The sequence below is a fragment of the Macadamia integrifolia genome, chromosome 3 (assembly GCF_013358625.1).
Source record: "Macadamia integrifolia cultivar HAES 741 chromosome 3, SCU_Mint_v3, whole genome shotgun sequence".
Classification (NCBI taxonomy): domain Eukaryota; kingdom Viridiplantae; phylum Streptophyta; class Magnoliopsida; order Proteales; family Proteaceae; genus Macadamia; species Macadamia integrifolia.
In genome coordinates, this window is record NC_056559.1 from 2209726 (window position 1) to 2227900 (window position 18175).

The 18175-nt window shown below is 35.5% G+C and overlaps 1 protein-coding gene and 1 long non-coding RNA gene across 2 annotated transcripts; both read left to right on the top strand.

Moving 5' to 3' along the window:
• Positions 1 to 1976: 1976 nt before the first annotated feature.
• Positions 1977 to 2624, top strand: LOC122072595. The gene is made up of 2 exons (XR_006138552.1): positions 1977 to 2046; positions 2175 to 2624. It is a non-coding gene; the product is annotated as an uncharacterized LOC122072595 (long non-coding RNA).
• Positions 2625 to 5773: 3149 nt separating this feature from the next.
• On the top strand, positions 5774 to 15476 carry LOC122073846 (zinc transport protein ZntB-like). The gene is made up of 4 exons (XM_042638510.1): positions 5774 to 7018; positions 13805 to 13884; positions 14563 to 14827; positions 14941 to 15476. The coding sequence occupies exons 1-4, from the start codon at positions 6274 to 6276 to the stop codon at positions 15201 to 15203; spliced, it is 1353 nt and encodes a 450-aa protein (XP_042494444.1). The 5' UTR covers positions 5774 to 6273; the 3' UTR covers positions 15204 to 15476.
• The last annotated feature ends 2699 nt before the right edge of the window (positions 15477 to 18175 follow it).

An 18175-nucleotide genomic window follows, 5' to 3' on the forward strand; every position in this document is an offset into this window, starting at 1 on the left:
TTAGATTTAGTCCAGACTTTAGTTGAGTATTGAGAAATTTCTCTCCAAGATCCTAACATGCCATACTTTTGAACTTCTTCGTATCCTCATAGTTGTCATATGATACTTCCAGTAGTATCTAATGTAAGTGCTTGTGACTTTTTAAGTATTGTCTAGTCATGTATTAAATCTTAGACTAATTTAACTTCTTTTTGTGTCATTATATTGATTTGAAAATTGTTAGTAAGGACCAGATGCTTAAGATTCTTTGAACAATGGACACATTTAAAAGGTAAGGGAAAATACTCAAAAAACGGATACATTGTATGGTTGAGATAGTTTCCCAATTGAGAATCCTTCTATCCAAAGAATTCTTTATTTATCCAACAATCAAAATAAAATAAAATAAAAAAAGGAAGAAAAAAAAGGTAATTATCCATGAAATGATCCCAAAGTATGGAATTTTTTAGGTTTTTTTCTATTTTCAATAATAATAAATAAACAAGTTGCCCAATGTGAACGATGGCCGGATTTTTTTCCCAAACATGTATAAAATAAGATATTTTGATACCATTTATTGAAATTATGTGCCTATTTTATTGATAGAAGTGTTAACAACAAACCAAAATATCAAGGAAAATTATGTTGTACCATCATTTTTTCAAACCTTATATGATGTAAAACCCTAAAGTGTCAAAAATATCTAGTGTATATCCAATTTCGAAAAAATAATGTCTCTTAAGTCCATTCCATCAGCTCACAGGCGTTCAGTGATGACATGACACTGTTGATATTTTTTAAATGATAAATTTACCCTTCATATTTTATTATATGATGCGGAAAAAAATCCATCCCAGCATTGAAAAGAATTTTTTTCCCCTTCTTCCATCGATTTAGGGATTTAGATGAAACCCCCTTCTCCTCCGACGCATACCGTCGTGGAAGAAAGATGGAAACGAGAGGGACTCTTCTTCTTGATTGTTTTGTTTTTGTTTCTCTTTCTTCTCTTTAATTCGTTCATCAATCTCTCTATCTTTTTGTTTTCTTCATTTCTTATTATTATCTCACGGGACATCTCAGACGAATTCACATTTCTAAGACGATTCCAAAAAACCCATCTTATCCCTTCAACCCTAGTTTCTTGTTTTTTGTTTCTTCGTTTCGATTGTTAGGGTTTGATCGGATTATTCTCTGCTTCTAACAATGGAGGATGGTTCGGCGGAAGGAGACAAGAAGAAGCCCCAGAAGGAGGGGAGCATGGTTTAAAGTATTTCTGATACCGATACGATACCCTCCGATACGTATCTTAAATTTATTCGACCGATACGATACACACTGATACGATACATGAAATTTTTAAAATCCTTTCGTATCGATATATATCCTATGATACATATCGATATGCACCAATACACTATCGATACGTACTGATACTCTATGGAAAATATAAAATCGAGGTGAAATATACGTTTCGATATGTATCAGTACGTATCGGTGAGTATTTGTATGTATCGATTGGTACGTATCGATGAGTATCAGTACGTATCGATGAGTATCAGTATGTATAGATCAATACGTATCGGTATGTACTGATACAATGCACTACGATCATATAATGACCAAGATGAGTACTTTTTTCAGAAAACATGAATTTTTGAGGGGTTTTTGTTCCAAAGTTGCTGCCAGTCATATTTCTCTCTACCTAAAGTGGAAATCAATGTTGAGAATAAGGATTTTACATTTATGGGACAACTACAAACCTTAAATTTTTAGTGCGATACCCTCAATTTAGTGTTTATGCATAATACATGTTATCAATAGTTTTTTTTTTAACAAATTTTTTATGCAAAAGTGTTTAAAAATGTGTTTCATATCCATTTATGTGTGTATCTTTAGCGTATCTTAACGTATCTCCGATACGATATGATACCCTCCGATACGTATCTTATTTTTGGTCGACCAATACAGCGACAGATACCGATACTTTAATCCTTGGAGGGGAAACAAGGACGAAGCGGAATATGAAGACTGCATCTCAGTTGGAGCCTCTGGAGAGGACTTATGCTGGTTTGTAAAAAAAAAAAAATTAATTTCTTGGTTTTTTTATTTGTTTTCGTTCATTGAGTCTGAATGAATGTTTTAGGTTAATGGGAATTAGCGGTTTTGTTTTTGTTTGATTTGAATTGGTTAAATAGTGGAGACGTATCCATCGGAAGCTATGTGCGCTGAGCTATCGGAGAAGCTGGGCTTGACGGATCAGCAGTTACAGATGTGGTTTTGTCACCGGAGATTAAAGGATAGGAAGCCTACGACGGCGAAGCGGCAGAGGAAGAACTGTTGAAGAGTAGTTTTGAAGGAGCTTCACTGTCTCTGCTTATTCGTATTTACTTTGAAAGTCAAAAGAGTAATTTTGATTTCTAAATTAACTATGTTAGACTTTAGGGGTACGGTTGATATTTTCGACACTTTGGGGTTGTATCTCAGATAAAGTTTGAAAACAAGGGTGGTATAAGATAATTTTCCAAATATCAATGACATAATCCATTTAGTAGGGTAATGCTCAATAGGGAAGCATGAATCCTCAAATGAGAATATGACATCTAAGATAAACTAGTATTTGAATTAATAGAACATCTTCAGATTCATGATCCTTGTAAGCTTTGTCCTTTGTATTTTTATTTTAGAAAAAATCTCATAATCCATATCTATAAATATTTGAGGTTCTTAGTTTATTATTATTATTATTATTATTATTGGTAATATTAGTTTGTTATTTGATTTGGGCAAAAGTTCAATAAAAGAGATTGAGCACAATTCGATCTCATTTTTTTTATTTGGAAAAAAGTCTCCTCTCTCCAAGCTATCTTTCTGCACAACCCATTAATTTTTATATACTCAAATTTTTAGATATGTAATTCCCAAAGCACCCTGTTGTTATATGAAGATTTGCAGAGTTTGCTAAGTGGCAAGATGATGTATTGAAAAATCTTTGATTATAGAGAGATGAGGGGTGCACGTACATACTACTAAAAGGAGCATGGACGTGCATGGGAGGGTAATTGATTAAATTTAATCAGAAATTTAAAATATGATTAATCCATACCTTGCAGTGTCTATCTAATGGTTGGAATTAACACATCATCTCATATATTTAATTTTTAGTTTAAGATAGCATTAATACAAAAAAAAAAAAAAAAAAAAAAGGGAAAAAGGAGAAGCCTAAGAAAGACATCCATATTAATCAGTTATTGCCACCTAATTTCATAGTTGGCATTTGCTTATATATTTTTTTTTCTTCTTCTTTTTTAATTTTAGAATTAGAAGAATATTGTTAAGATTTGAGTGTAGCTTTAATTTTATATCTTCAACTTAAACATTATATCAATAATGCCACAAATTGCTTCATATTCATGTTGAATCAAAATACATTGATCATAATCATGGGAATTTTTGTCGATATCCACTTTCATGGTGATTGGAATTGAATTATTTATCAAATCTCTGGATGTTTCAACTCTCATGAATCATAAAGCTCCTTACGATGGACATATATTTACAAATATATTTTTTATAACTTGTCCATTACATCTAACACATGTTTCTTAATAAGTTCCCACTTGGAACATAATAAGATTCCCTCGATATAGGTTTTCGTATGTATATACATAAGCATATACCAATGTTGATTGTTGTTTAGATTTATAAATTTCTTTTATTGTCGCAACAAAAAAATTTAAAATTTTGTATACAAAATCTAATCATATCTATTAAAAATGTGCTTTGAATGAATTAATAAAAATCTCATCATCTAAGGTGATGCTAATGTCAACAAAATCCTCGTACATGAATACCTCATAATTTTTTTTTTTTCATTTATTAATAACCCTTTGCAACATTTTCCTTAGATCCATAATCTTGTTTTAAAGGGTTATTAAGAAATGAAAAGTCAATTTATGAATATAGAATCTAACAATAGAATAATATATTTGGAATTAATAGTATGAAGTGCCGTGGTCCAATTGCTTATGATCGGTTGACCTAATAGATTGCTTTCCCCACAGGCAGTGATCACATTTAAGGTATATTATCAATTCAAAATATTTTAAAATGGTATTCTTGTTCACAGCTCTGACAAAGACTTTTTGATTTCTTATTTAGTGATAAAATAAGAAATATGATGGTAGTTTAGAAAAAAAGAAAAATAAATTATTATTGGGAGAAGGTTCCCATGTCAATAGTTTGGGGATATCTCCCATAACACATTAATCATAGCATGAAAAACGATTTCACCAATAGGGAGTCGCATGATCAAAGAAGAAAAAGAATGTCAGTGCAAGTCCATTTGGTCATGATGTGAGAAAGCAAATTTTTTTTTCCGTTATTATTTTTTCCTTCATCCTCATAAGTTGTAAGGAAAACACTTTCTCTATACAATTTTTCTTCTCCTATCCTATGGTTAATTATAGATTGCACATGATTTAAAGAATTGTATATATAAATTTTTTATAGCAAACACTAATAAATATGAAAATAAATACAGATATGCACAACATAGAGATTTAATGAGATTTACACACCGATGTGGTGTGCCACATCCTCGAGCGAAGAAGAAGATGTTTCATTATGTAAAATAGAGATTATACCCAAATAATGGCGATAAAACTCAATTCAAAACCCTAGTTTGAAAAACCCCTAAATTATAACTACTTGATCAACAAGATGATAGTACATTATATACTCCTCAAAGTCGCAGGTTGGTCAATGTTGGGCTCCGATCAGCTCAATCATGTTGCTTCCATCACATATCTCATAAAAAATCTCTTTAAAGTCACCAAAAATTATGAATTATGAATTATAATCTGTAAATTCAGTTTGGTTTCTAAAACCTATGGTGATTAGATTATATATATATATATATATATATATTTACATATAAATGATTTGAATGCAAATGGATGTAGACCTTGGCTTCCAAACGATAAATGAGATTGCTGTTAATCAAAATAAAATATAGAAAAAATTTGATTACATAATAAGAAATGCAAATGTGTAGATAGGGTTAATCACTTTCTCTAAATGGAATTGTAGTTTTGTTTTCTTTTCTTCACGCCAACCGCTCCAACCCTTCAATAAAAGTATTACTATTTTCTTTCTCATTATTTTTTTTTAAAGTCATTTTCCTTAAACCTCTTCTATGGGTCACCCCTCTTCTTAAATCTTTAATAATCTATAGTTATATCATTAAGTGTAAATTTTTATTTTATTTTTTGATATTTTAATAATGGTTGTACTGGTCACCAAAGCGGTGATCTAAGAAATTGTAACTTTCTAATTGCTCATATTATCACATTTTCAAATTTTATTTAATATATAAATAAAAAATATTTTTAACCTGTTGAAAGTGATTTAGTGCAATTTTCAGATTTAACTTACAATTGCTCTCATCATTTTAATTAAAATAAAAAATTTTCTTTAATCTTTCTTTCCTCTTTCCTTTTCAGGTTAGTTATCAAGGGCATTCATGGTTTTAACTAGGACATGTATCGATTATAATGTATCAGTATTGGCTGAGATCAATCCCTGATCCTTGACTGATCTGGATACTTATATCTGATAAAACAATTAAAAAAAAAAATAAGGGTGAAACCAACCGATACTTTTCGATCTGATCCGATCCAGATTGGCATCGTTCCGATACCGGTACCGTCCCCCAAATCCATGGGGACATTGGCCTTGATGTGATCAGGTTCAGAAGCCGAGGCTAATCCCATCCAAAAATATAGGCTTAAGGTCGATTCTAATCAATTCTTCACCGATCCTGATTCCTGATCTGTTCCAATCCAATCCGGATCAGAATTGGCCGAGATAGTCCGATCCCGTTCTGGATTCTTCTATCCTGGCCTCCTGGGTAAGAGGTTCGGTTTTCAATTTGCTCTAGAAGGCAGTTCTTCGACTACTGGTATTGGGTGTCTTCGGGAGGTTGAATCAGTTTTAGACGGCGGCCTTTTTCATCCCCAGGTTCAGATGAATGCTGATGATTGAAATTCTCGACGGTAGTTCTTTTAATGGTAAATCGCTCTTTTGATCGAAGAATTTCGCACGGATTTCTGCTTTTCAGAGTTGAGTCACTCAGGAATTTCAACATTGAAGGAGAGAAATTTTCTGTTCTGCGTTTTGGAATCATTGGGAGATCGAGTTTAAGCAGAGAAGTATTTAGGAATTTAAAATTTTTGGAGAATTTTTGTTGAACAAATATACAGTTCATTCGAGTTAAGTATCTTCAGCATTACATACATGGAGCTTGAGGAAGAAGAGCCAAGTTTGGAAGTCGAAGTAGAGGAAATGGACAAAGAGAACTCTAAGGATACTCCCATGAAGGAAATCAGTACACGTTTTCCTGGTGCTGTGAGAAAGAAAGCTTATGCATTTGATGGGTTGGGGAGTTATTGTACTAAGGAATGGGATCTCGCAGAAGGAAGAGGCAGAGAATTTTGTTGGTATCATGTGGAACTTCCAAAGGGAAACCAGAAACCAGCATTGTCTGCACAATACCTTATTGATGTTTTTTGCCCTCCTTTGAAACTTCAAGACATTCTCTCACTTGTAAGCAATGGACCCTTTTGTGGACATGTTGATGGAGCACTTGTTTTTAGGGTAAATTCACCTGGTACTACTTCAAGCGATTTTACTCTTAGAATTGCTGCAAGATTAACTGAGAACTCATTGATTACTGTGTCTTTGGGTCGTGTTCCCAGATTGGGATTCTCTCCAATGGGTCAATCTCTTCTTTCAGAAATTCCTAGTGTGGAGAGTCCAAGTTTTGCTAGAGCAGAGAAGGAAGGAGGTGCGATTGTAATCAGGGAACATGTTCTTGAGTTCCTATTAACTATGAATCATTCTGAGGAGGCTGATAATCCAGTTCCACGCACTCTTTCAAATCTAGTTATTCATGTACTGGACACACATGTAGATCACATTCAAGACATAGTAACCAAGCTTGAGATCGAATTGGACAGAGTGGAGCTCGAATTGGATAAAGGTGATTACTTTCCCTTATCTTACCAATAGATTCATGCTCAGAGTTCAATTTTCTCTCATTTTAAACCTTTTTAGTTATAAGGGGAACAATTATTTTCAGTTTTAATATGGAGTTTGATTAGTCACTTTCGAGTTCTTGATGCCCTCTTGAAAGGCATTGTGTATTTCCGTTTTTTCTACAATCCCGGAAGTGTAACTTGATTGGGGCTACTATGTTGGAAAGATCTGTACGGTAGGACAACCTCAAGGTCACTTGAGAAAAACAAGTGTTGAAGCTAGTTATTAGGATGGATTCAATTAGGTAGCCCTAGGGCTGAGTGTTGAAGAGTTTCATGGTTGTGATAGCTAAGGGAAGTTCAGCATATTAGATTTAGATCTTAATGTGTTTAGTAGCATCATAGTTTTGGGTGCAAAGTGACAAAGGGAAACATCAAATGAAAGATGATTATATTACTTGATGGGACTTCAGCTTTATGGAAGCTTTCACTACAATGACAACAAGAAGAGAAGAAAGAGCCCGCGGGGGGGATCGTGGGTGAACATTTGGATGCAATCTCAACATCCAAATGAAGGGGATTTTTGGGTCCTCACCATCACAGAGGAGACTACTTCTGAACGAAGCAGAAGGTTGGTTTTTTCTCAGAACAAATTCTGAACTTGCACCCCCAAACACCCCCCCCCAAAAAAAAGCATACCCAGTGAATGAGGCTCTCACCACTGTGGGGTCTGGGGAGTGTCATAATGTACGCAGCCTTACCCCCGCTTTGTGAAGAGGCTCTAAATTCTGAACTTGCACCCCAGAAGTAAATAAGGGATGAAAAAAAGTTTATGAAATATTCTTTACAATCTATAGGGGATCCAGTGTGAGTTTGATGGGCTTGTTAAGAGTGAGCCTTATTAGTGGATCATGAGGTATGTAGTTGAAGTAATGCAATCACATTTATGGTCAAGGGTGAACTTGTGATTAGAGTTTGTCTAATTGTTGAGGGTGCCACCGTGTAGAGATGAGATGCTCTGTGCATTGACAACCATATGAGACTTTAGGTGAACCTGAGCTTATGTAAGTTTCTGTACGATATTTTTAAAAAATGAGTTAGGATAATGCAGGAGTTGATTACAAGTAACTAACTCCACAGTTTATAACCCCAAACAATACAAATAGGAGTAAAAAACAAAGAAATAATATCATCAAATAAACCCCCAAGGATACAATACCCATATAGGAGCAAAACCAGCCCAAAACTCAACTTGATAGGAGAGAGAAAGACCTTCTATAGAGCTGGAGAGAGAAAGGTGCGGCAAGGTCTGTGGGAGTCCGATTGAGCTGTACTTTTGGGTGTAGATAGCCCCTAAGGAGGGCACAAAAACCCCCAAATATGAAGGGCTTCTGACGGCTGGTTATGGAGTTACGCACTTTCTTGATTTTCAGACCTAAGAGAGAGAATGTGAAGAATTCTGCAAGAACATCAACTTGTCTTCTTCAGATAACCTTCAAGAGAGGATCGATTGATCTTCTTAGAGTATAGAATCAGTCCTCCAAAGGATCTGTAGATCAGATCTCAAACTTGGGTAGCAATGAGGGTCGATTGGCTTCAAGAACAAGAACTCTTTGGCTGGCTGATTCTGATTTTGTATGTTTTAACAGGTCTGAACTTCTAATAACAATAAACAGAAAATAAAAATAGAAAAAGAAGAATCGATGGAGGGTTGAGAAGGGTGAAAGAGAATAAAGGAATGGGTATCTCACCCCTCAGGTTTTGGGTATCACGCCCCTCAAAGGTTTAGGCATCTCACCTCTCAACAACAGTTTTTTTTACCTAAAGAGTAATCACTCAATAATTCATTCATTCAAATCTGTCTAATAATGATACATATGCCTCTCTGTTTATAGAGGGGAAGTTTACAATTATACTAATACTAGGAGCTAGTTTCCCAATAGAACTAGACACTCCTACTACAACTAGGAGCTAGTTTCCCAATAAGACTAGACACTCCTACTACAACTAGGAATTCAAAATAGGACTAGGACTTGACTTTATGATTCCAACATGGAGTAGAACTAACTAACTAATAGTCCATATAGGACTTTACAACCGACGAATGGACTAATGAGCCTTTATTGAATTAAATAGCAATTAACTAAACTAATGAATTAAATCCCGTTTTTCTACTTTCTACCCATATTTTAGGCCTGTTAAAGTGGTCCATTTCAAAGAAAACCCATGGGATCAAAGACCCAACACATGCATAACACAACCCAAGGCTTATTTGCAATAAAATAAGCCCAAGTGACTTATCTACATCATAGGAGGTGAGGTAGGACGAGGGCCATGAATACTTATTCAAAAATCAGGTTAATAGTAACAGTAAGAGACTGGGTTAAAAGGTTAAGGCTTGGGGTGAAGAATAAGTGAGATAAGGCAAGGTTATATGGAGAGAAATTAAGGTGTTAAGTATTAAAGAGTACTTGTCCAGGTATTTACAGGGACAATACAAAAGAACTGACAGCCACAGAAGGAAGGCCAGAATAAGGTGGAAGATAGAGTGGAAAAGGAAGAATTATCACTTCATGAGAATGTTTTATGGTGACACCAATTATAGAAGGAATCACACCCTAGAAGAAGGAATAATTTAAAAAAAAAATTATATATATGTGCCCAGATGTTAAAGAAATAAAAAAAACAGCTCACATGCAGCTGTTATGTAAATTGTTTGGGGGGCTTGGGGGTGGGGTTGAAGAAGTCATTCACTAAATTAGTAGGTGGCTCTCTGTAAAACGACAGAAATGGAGGAGCTGTTCTTCTTTTGTTCCTAGAAAATTCAGAGTAAAAGCCCATTTCTGACTTTCCTTTTGTGATTATTACTGTTTAAATGACTATATCATTGATTAAGTATATGAATTTTAGAACCCTCTGAACCTGTCCTAAATTTGTAGCTTTTTTTCAACTAGTGTTTGGAACCTGGAGCCTTTATTCAGTGATAACTCAGTGTGACAACATTAATACGGATGCATCCTAAAACTCTAATTACATGTGGAAAACCTAATTGTGGTCCCGAAGTAGAGCTGTTGAGTCCAAAGAGCTACTAAAATGTCCCTGCTAAGTTCCACATAGATTTTCTCTTTTGAGGCTGCAAGGACTTGTGATAGCCCAAATGAATTGTTCATATTCCTACCTCTGGACTATTTGAATATCTAAAATGAGATTGTGATGAGAAGCTCATCGTACTTTCTTATTCTGTTTGAGCTTTTCTCTTGAAGGTGGTGAAACTAATAGCCCACATGGATCATAAGACTACAAATCACTGTTCCCTTATTTGTTTTGACAGCTTTGCAGTAAGGGATGAGATAGAAAAGGATTGAATATAATCTGTGATAGTGTGATGTCAATATTACCCTGCTTCTTGCCAATTATTCACCTCAACAATATAATTTGGCTTAATCATCCTTTTCTGTTTTTTCTCTGTTCTGAATGTGAGACAGTTGTGATATAGTACACATGATTTCATGGTCATTGTACTAGAACAACCAACAGCCAAATTATGCTACCCCGATTGAGCTGCAATGTGTGGGATTGTAGTGTGGATTCATGGGCCATCTGGTTAATGAAAGGTTTTGTAGATCCCACAAGAATCATAGTAGCATAACTGGACTATTTTAATGGATAATTTATTCAAGGTTAGAAATTTCTTTCACTTCTCTTAATCATATGGGCGTCTTATGCGGCTCTCTATTTCATCTGTTCAGATTCAGAAATGAAACTTTCATTTTGCCTATACCAATTCTCTGCTTTTTGTCTGAGGCCTTATAGCAGCTGATTAATTAGGATCAGCTAGACCCTGCGGCCAAGGATTTTTTTTAAATCAACCCTATATAAACCCCATAATGTCCAGATCTTCCTTTAATCGCATACTTCCTGTTAGATACTCTAGCTTTTCCTGCCCTTACCAATAAATCCTTTTCGTTGTACCCTGTTCATCAGGTGCTTCACTTAGTTCTATACTTTTACTGTATATGCTAACAGATGCTTCTTATTAAAGAGCTTAAATTAGGTTCGTTAGATTCCCAAAACCTTTAAACTGTTTAGGATTTGAAAAACTGTAACGTCCCATTAAATGAAAATGTACAGCCTTGAGAAATCACCCCCTTGCTTCCTTTGCAACCCTTGCCGCCAACTGAGTCGGAAAAATCCAAGAGAAATCCTGCCAAGCCTTACTCCAACCGTTGGGACTGGCTATGTGAATTCTGTTCTGCCAATTCTTGTCATTTATTGACAAGTAATGGAGTATGACATTTAAAATTATATAAGGTATATAAAATCAAAGAGTGGCTCTGAAAAATGCAGAAAGAACGAATGGAGAAGAAACAAAGAAAACAAATGTAAAGAAAAGAGTGACGACAAAAGACAAGAAGAAGAAGGCTGCACCTACACCTGACTTGCGCCACCTACCAAAAGAGCAACCTGTAAATGATGCAGAATCAAGGCTGAACCGAGTTGACCCTTCGGGCAATCTCAACCGAGATGAACCGGGTCCGATTGGATTTTTGGATTCATTAGGATCTTTAGGATTTTATTTTATTTGGGGATTATTTGCAATCTTTTAATTTGGGTAATTGATAGTCAATTAGGGAGTTACCAATTTGAGTTTTATTCTGTTTTTAATTTTATTAATGAGAGCTTAGGAAGCAAATTAGAAGTTGTTAATTTAATCTTAGATTTTTATTAGGCAAGTCTTAATTTCCAGTTATTATATAAAGGCATGTAACCCAAGTATTAGACAGATTTTGAATGATGAATTGATTTGAAGGTTTTAGTACCGGGTATGGTACAAGTCGTGTGACCCCTTTCCCCCTTATTCTTCTCTTCTCCTTGCAACTCTGAGTTTCTCTCAGGGATTTCTTCCCTTTTCTCTACGGGCCCTCCATCAATGGTATCAAAGCAAATTTCCTATGAAATCCTTTACTCCGATGGCGTTTCCCCTTGAATTTATTACTCTTATTGAGGAACTTAAGAAAAAATTTGATGATGGAATGAAGGAACTTCGATCGGAATCTCACGAACTTCGATCAGATTTTCAAAAGCTTACCGAAAGTACCAAATGCTTATGTGATAAGGTGTGCAACATGATCAAGGATGGGTTAGTAGTAGACAAGCCGGTTGACACTAGACATGACGATCAAGATGAACTTAGCGGTCCGATCAAGGTTGCATCTGAAGAACTGATCGATTGTCCACTTTCAGTTGTGAAACCCCAACATCAGATTCCAATCAAAGTCATACCATTCGTTGGTGACCGTCAGGAGATTGTGACAGATGAAAGCACTATATGCTGGATCATAGCCCTATCAAAGCCAATGATCGTGGATGTTGATCGAGTGGTGTTGATCCTCTCCTTTAAAACTTGTCCACGAGTTTTTCTCAACATCGGGGGAGTTGATGCAGAATCAAGGCTGAACCGAGTTGACCCTTCGGGCAATCTCAACCGAGATGAACCGGGTCCGATTGGATTTTTGGATTCATTAGGATCTTTAGGATTTTATTTTATTTGGGGATTATTTGCAATCTTTTAAATTGGGTAATTGATAGTCAATTAGGGAGTTACCAATTTGAGTTTTATTCTGTTTCTAATTTTATTAGTGAGAACTTAGGAAGCAAATTAGAAGTTGCTAATTTAGTCTTAGATTTTTATTAGGCAAGTTTTAATTTTCAGTTATTATATAAAGGCATGTAACCCAAGTATTAGACAAATTTTGAATGATGAATTGATTTGAAGGTTTTAGTACCGGGTATGGTGCAAGTCGTGTGACCCCTTTCCCCCCTATTCTTCTCTTTTCCCTGCAACTCTGAGTTTCTCTCAGGGATTTCTTCCCTTTTCTCTACGGGCCCTCCATCAAGAAATCAGCAAGCAACAACCCACTCAAAAACTTATAACTTCCCTTGTCCAACTCTAGTGCAATCACCGACTACTGTGAGCCCAAGAACTATGAGTATGCCAATCTCCTACTCTGACATTTGAACGGTATACAGAGCGTTCCCTAGTCTGCCTTCCTCTCCTACTGCCTTTGGCAGCTATACCTCTCCCTAAACTGTGCACTTCTCATCAACCAGATATTTTTGGTTGTGTTGTCGCCTAGTAAGTAGTCCTCCAACTCATACCTTGTCCAGCCTTTTTCAGCATTTGCAAAACAAACTTCAATTTGTAGTTCATAGGTTTTTTCATGTAGGTTACCATGAGATAACCCAAATTTTATGAAATCATGGCAAATTTGTATAAATAATTGAGCAAGAGTAGAAGAAAGTAGAAGAAATAGGAGATGTGAAAGTAGACCTAGGAAATCACACCATAGTGATGTCAGCTGTAAAAGCTACAACAAAGAGGAAACACTTTGTGTCATTCCACAAATGTATCAGTTGTGGATTGGCCTAATTGGTTTCTAGCAGTAAAGCATGTGCAATGATCAGTCTTTCAAATTGTATAGATGAGGTAACTTACCAAAACTGTCTCTCGCTCCTTTTTTTTTTCCCTTGTAATTTTCTTGGCACTATATTCTCCTTCCTTAAATAAGGAGGGCTAGTAATGGAAGTTGTTTATTGTTTGCCATCTTTAGTTACTTTTTGTTTGACTAATCTTAATCTTAAAGAGTACAACATAGCATGCTAGTTTGGGGAACACAATAGTTTTAGTTGTTATAATATCTTAACATGCAGGTTAGTTTTATCGGAATAAATGGCTTTATATGGTTTGTTGGTTTGAAGTTAAAATGATGATCTATTTCACTTCACAACAGGTGGTTTTGCCTTAAAAAAGCATATGCTGGATGACAGAAGATTTCCAAAAATGCATCTAAATTTGCAGCGCCTTTTGCAGGTAATTTCAGATTCCTGAAACTTCTTAAATGAACAAAAAGGAAAATAAGGAACAAACTTGATTTAGATGGGGAAGTGTAGCCTTTCTAGGTTCCAGTGGGTAGACCAGTAGGACAATTCTACCAATGGCAGAGTGGTATGTATGCGGATACATTGAGGGGCATCTGGGTCACTAAATCTCTGCCCTATAAGAGATTGTAAGTAAACTTTTAATATTCCTTCTAAATGAATGTGATAGTGGAATGGCTACTATAACCAAGTGAGTTGATTCGTGAAGAAATGTCCTCGTTCTGTTAATTATTGTGATTGGGTTTGGGCCGCATTTATGAATTCAATTTCTTCTTTCTTCTTCTTCTTCTTCTTCTTTTTTCCCTGTGATAGATAACAAATTTTAGTAAAAGGAGAGAGAATTACATAGCTAATGTACTACAGCAAGTAAGCAATAACAGCAGTCAACTCTGGTTGGGGGCCCCTCAACAGGAACTACATACAGAGTCCCTAGAAGCCCCTAACTTGGCCAACTCATCTGCAATTGAATTGGCTGCACCCTCCAAACAAAAGAAAAATCTCAGATAGCACATAAGGATGATTTATTCAAGTCATCTGCAATTATAGTTTAAATCTATTTGAGCCACGATGTTTAAGTTTCAAACTATATTTTGTTTTTGCTGCATTTCAGGTGATAGCATATGGAGAACAAGTGTTCCCTCGTGTCAAAGAAAAATGCTCCACAAAAAGTTGGTTTGCTGGCGTAGACATTGTCGCTCTTGAAGAGCTGATTGGACGTCTTAGGAGGCTAAAAGAGAATGTTGGTTTTATTGCGAATCGTGTAACAGCAATACAAGCTGGTCTTGACAGTTGGCAGGCAGAGCAAATTAATAAGAAGCTTTACTACCTCTCCTTCCTTTCATTAGTATTCCTTCCTTTGTCCGTCATCACTGGAGGTACACTTTTATTTGATTTATTCACTACTGGAAGTGTTTTTCCCTAGAACATCTCTGTAAGACTTCTCAAAGTTATGACCAACTAATACCAATTCTTCTTTGGGATTCAACAGTATTTGGGATGAATGTGGGAGGCGTTCCTTGGTCAGGCCAAGATGACCCTGTCATAAAAAATGGATTCCGCAATGTCATGTTTCTTGCTGTTGGACTGCTGCTGCTTTTACTGCTTTGCTTCACCTTCCCCTCTATCTATGCCCGTATATCCACTTGGAGGAAACAGAAAGCATTGAGGAGTAGCTGGTCTGTAAGCAGGTCTTTCTTAAAGAAAACACTCAGAGGTGGATCTCTGGAAAGAGGGGGTTACACCCGTATATGAAAGAACTATACAAGCTTCTTGGTACGCAATTCCTCTTTTTCTTCATGTTTTAATTTACCATTTGTATAACTTGGGCTTTGATGAGGAAAATACATTCCACCTCGAGATTTTTGGGAAATTTTTCGTTGTGGGAATGGTTTGATAAGACTGTATCTCAAGTAACCTGCAGGGGTTTAGTGGTTCCAGCCGGCAGGTCTTGTAGAAATTTATACTCATTAAATAAAATCACCAGCTGTACAGATAAGACGGAGGCTTCGGATCATTCTTGTTGAATTTTCATTTAGAATGGGAGATTTGCTGTCGAGGATTCGGCTTCTCCATTGAAGCTTTTATATAATTTTTATTCTTTTTTTTTTTTGGATTAGCAAAGCTCTCACACTTTTGAATCTGTAGACTGAACATATTCCAAATACACAATTCTCTTTGAAGTTTTGAACTGATCTCATGTCAGTGTTGGATAAGTCTTCAATAGCGTTACATGATTGCTGTTGCAATCTCTATCTCTAGCTGCCTCTCTGGTGTACAAGTATGTAACTGGGAACTCCATCCATTGCTTTTGTATTCCAAGCCTGCGATCTGATTTAGATATTTTGAAGTGTCTTCATGAAGATATATTTTGAATTTGGATTCAATAATGATTGAAAATACCAAAGGCTGTTGTAAGATTCTTGAAGATCATCAAACATGTCGGTTGGTGAGAATTACTTCTATGGATTACAGCTTTCAGTTACTTATCAATACTTTCAATTGAATGAAACAGAATAACTAATTTGATGATTATGAGTTATGGTAACCTGGATGGAAGAGGAAAGCTAGTGCCATTAATGGCACCAATGCTTGCAGACCTGCAGTGGTGGTTATATTCTGCAACATTTGAGAATTGCTAATGAAAATAGGAAGTGAATATAAACAAAAGGTAAGGCTTAAGGTAGTATATCTTTTGAGTTTCCAATTACATGAAATGGGTTTTCTTTTGTTGAGTATTGTTGGTTTCATTGGTTACATTGAGTTGTAACCATCTGACTTGGTTCGGTTTTATCAGTTTTAGTGTGAGAATGGGTGAATTCGAAACCAAACCAATAAGGAAAAATTAGGTTTAGTTTCAGTTTGTTATTAGGTTCAGATTGGTTTGTGTTTAGTTTGCCATGTATATGTAGATAATTATGGAAGAAAACAATGTATCTTATGATATATATCGGTTTTGGTTTCACAATACGCCAATCCAAAGCCGGTTCAATAAGGCTTGGTTCTGTTTGAGCTGGTTTGGGTCGGATCAATTTCGTCAATTCAGTTTTTGTCTTGACACCCCAATTGTTTAGCTTTGGTATAATTAGCTTCACATATGGATAGATAAGGCATTAGGTGAAGAGAACTCCTCGTGTAAATAAAGTCACCAAGAATTAGAACAAACCTATAATTGTGAAGGCGACTCATTTCATTTGATGACTCCACAACCCTCATATGAGACTATATAAGTTTCAACATCTCAAGGAACCTAACTTGACCACGATAGACTTAAAAAATGCATTGCATTTGGACTATATAATCCTCCAATTGTCCCTTTAGGGCTTCTCAAATTACAAATTCCTTTTTTTGTTGATAAAATCAAATTTACAAATTCATAAAATTAGGTATGGCCTAATGACTTGGCTGCCACCCTGGGGTTGTTGGTGCATGATTTTAGATATCGGTATCAGTGTAGGACCAAAAAATTTTCGATATCGGACTCTCATACCGACACTTTATTGGCCAATATGATATAAACATCCATTTTTCTCGATGCATTACGACCTGATACTGTTGATACATATCGGTATTATTGACCGATTCGAACCCGATACCATGAACGCATGAACTAAATCCTTGGTTGATCGTTCGATGTTCACTGTTCAGTGTTAGTCTATAGGTTGAAGTGTCGATGTCAGTGTTGTTGAAGAAACCATATATACTGTGAGGCTCATGTGTTTAATATCCACCTCTGCATCTAATCGCTTCCGTCCAAACACAAGTGACCTGGTAAGTTCAACCATGGATTCCCAAAGACAGATCTTTAGGGCCCACCACCCCTTCATTATCTTAAAATTTTTATCTTGTATTCCAATCCAATGGTGCTCAGAGTTTGTCTTACGTGAGGCCAATATTATCGAAACACTGATTCATTTTCCTTCAAACTTCACCAACCACCCCAAGGTTGGGGACCCATGAACAAAGTTGGTGCGCAAGTTAAATAAATAATAAATGAGATTAAAAAAACACCAAAGACAGAGATTCTCTTGCTAATCTGATCTTAAATAAATAATAAATGCGATTAAAAAAACACCAAAATCAGAGATTCTCTTCCTATTCTGATCAGATCGACACTTAATGCGGATAAGCCGGGCTGGATCGGACCCATTTTTTATCAAACATCCCTATTTTTTTTTTTTTTAGAAAAATAAAATTACATTATATACCAAAAAAAAAAAAATTACATACATACGGCATCGAATGATCTATATTGGTTCAATATTAGTATCAAGTACGACCAATAATGATATGTCGATACGATACCATTACAAAGGAAATAATATACTAGTACATGAAGGCAAGGTTTCAATTTATAGTATTGATGCTGGCATTGGGTTGTTATCAATATCAATATGGATCAGTTATATTGAGTAGCTTTCAATACAAAAAACCTGTGAGTTGATATCAATACCCGATCTAGAATCAACATATCGACCTTATTCAATATTGATACAATTTGAACGTTCTAATACCAATACTACATTTTTGAGGGGTAAATTTTTTTTTGTAACTTTTTTGGGTTAGAATCTAATAACAATGCTTAAAACCCTACTATAGATATATTGACCTATACGAAAATGATTCATAAATCTATGGAGAGGTAAATTTTAGAGTTTTATTACGGTATTTGACACGACATCAATCTAAAATTGACAATAGGTTTTAGTAGCATAATGTTAAGAAAC

Excerpts from the sequence above, each read along its gene's own strand:
- LOC122073846 (XM_042638510.1), top strand. The coding sequence starts at position 6,274 with ATGGAGCTTGAGGAAGAAGAGCCAAGTTTGGAAGTCGAAGTAGAGGAA. Across the intron at positions 13,885-14,562 it reads ATTTGCAGCGCCTTTTGCAG|GTGATAGCATATGGAGAACA; the intron begins GTAATTTCAGAT and ends GCTGCATTTCAG. Across the intron at positions 14,828-14,940 it reads TTTGTCCGTCATCACTGGAG|TATTTGGGATGAATGTGGGA; the intron begins GTACACTTTTAT and ends GGGATTCAACAG.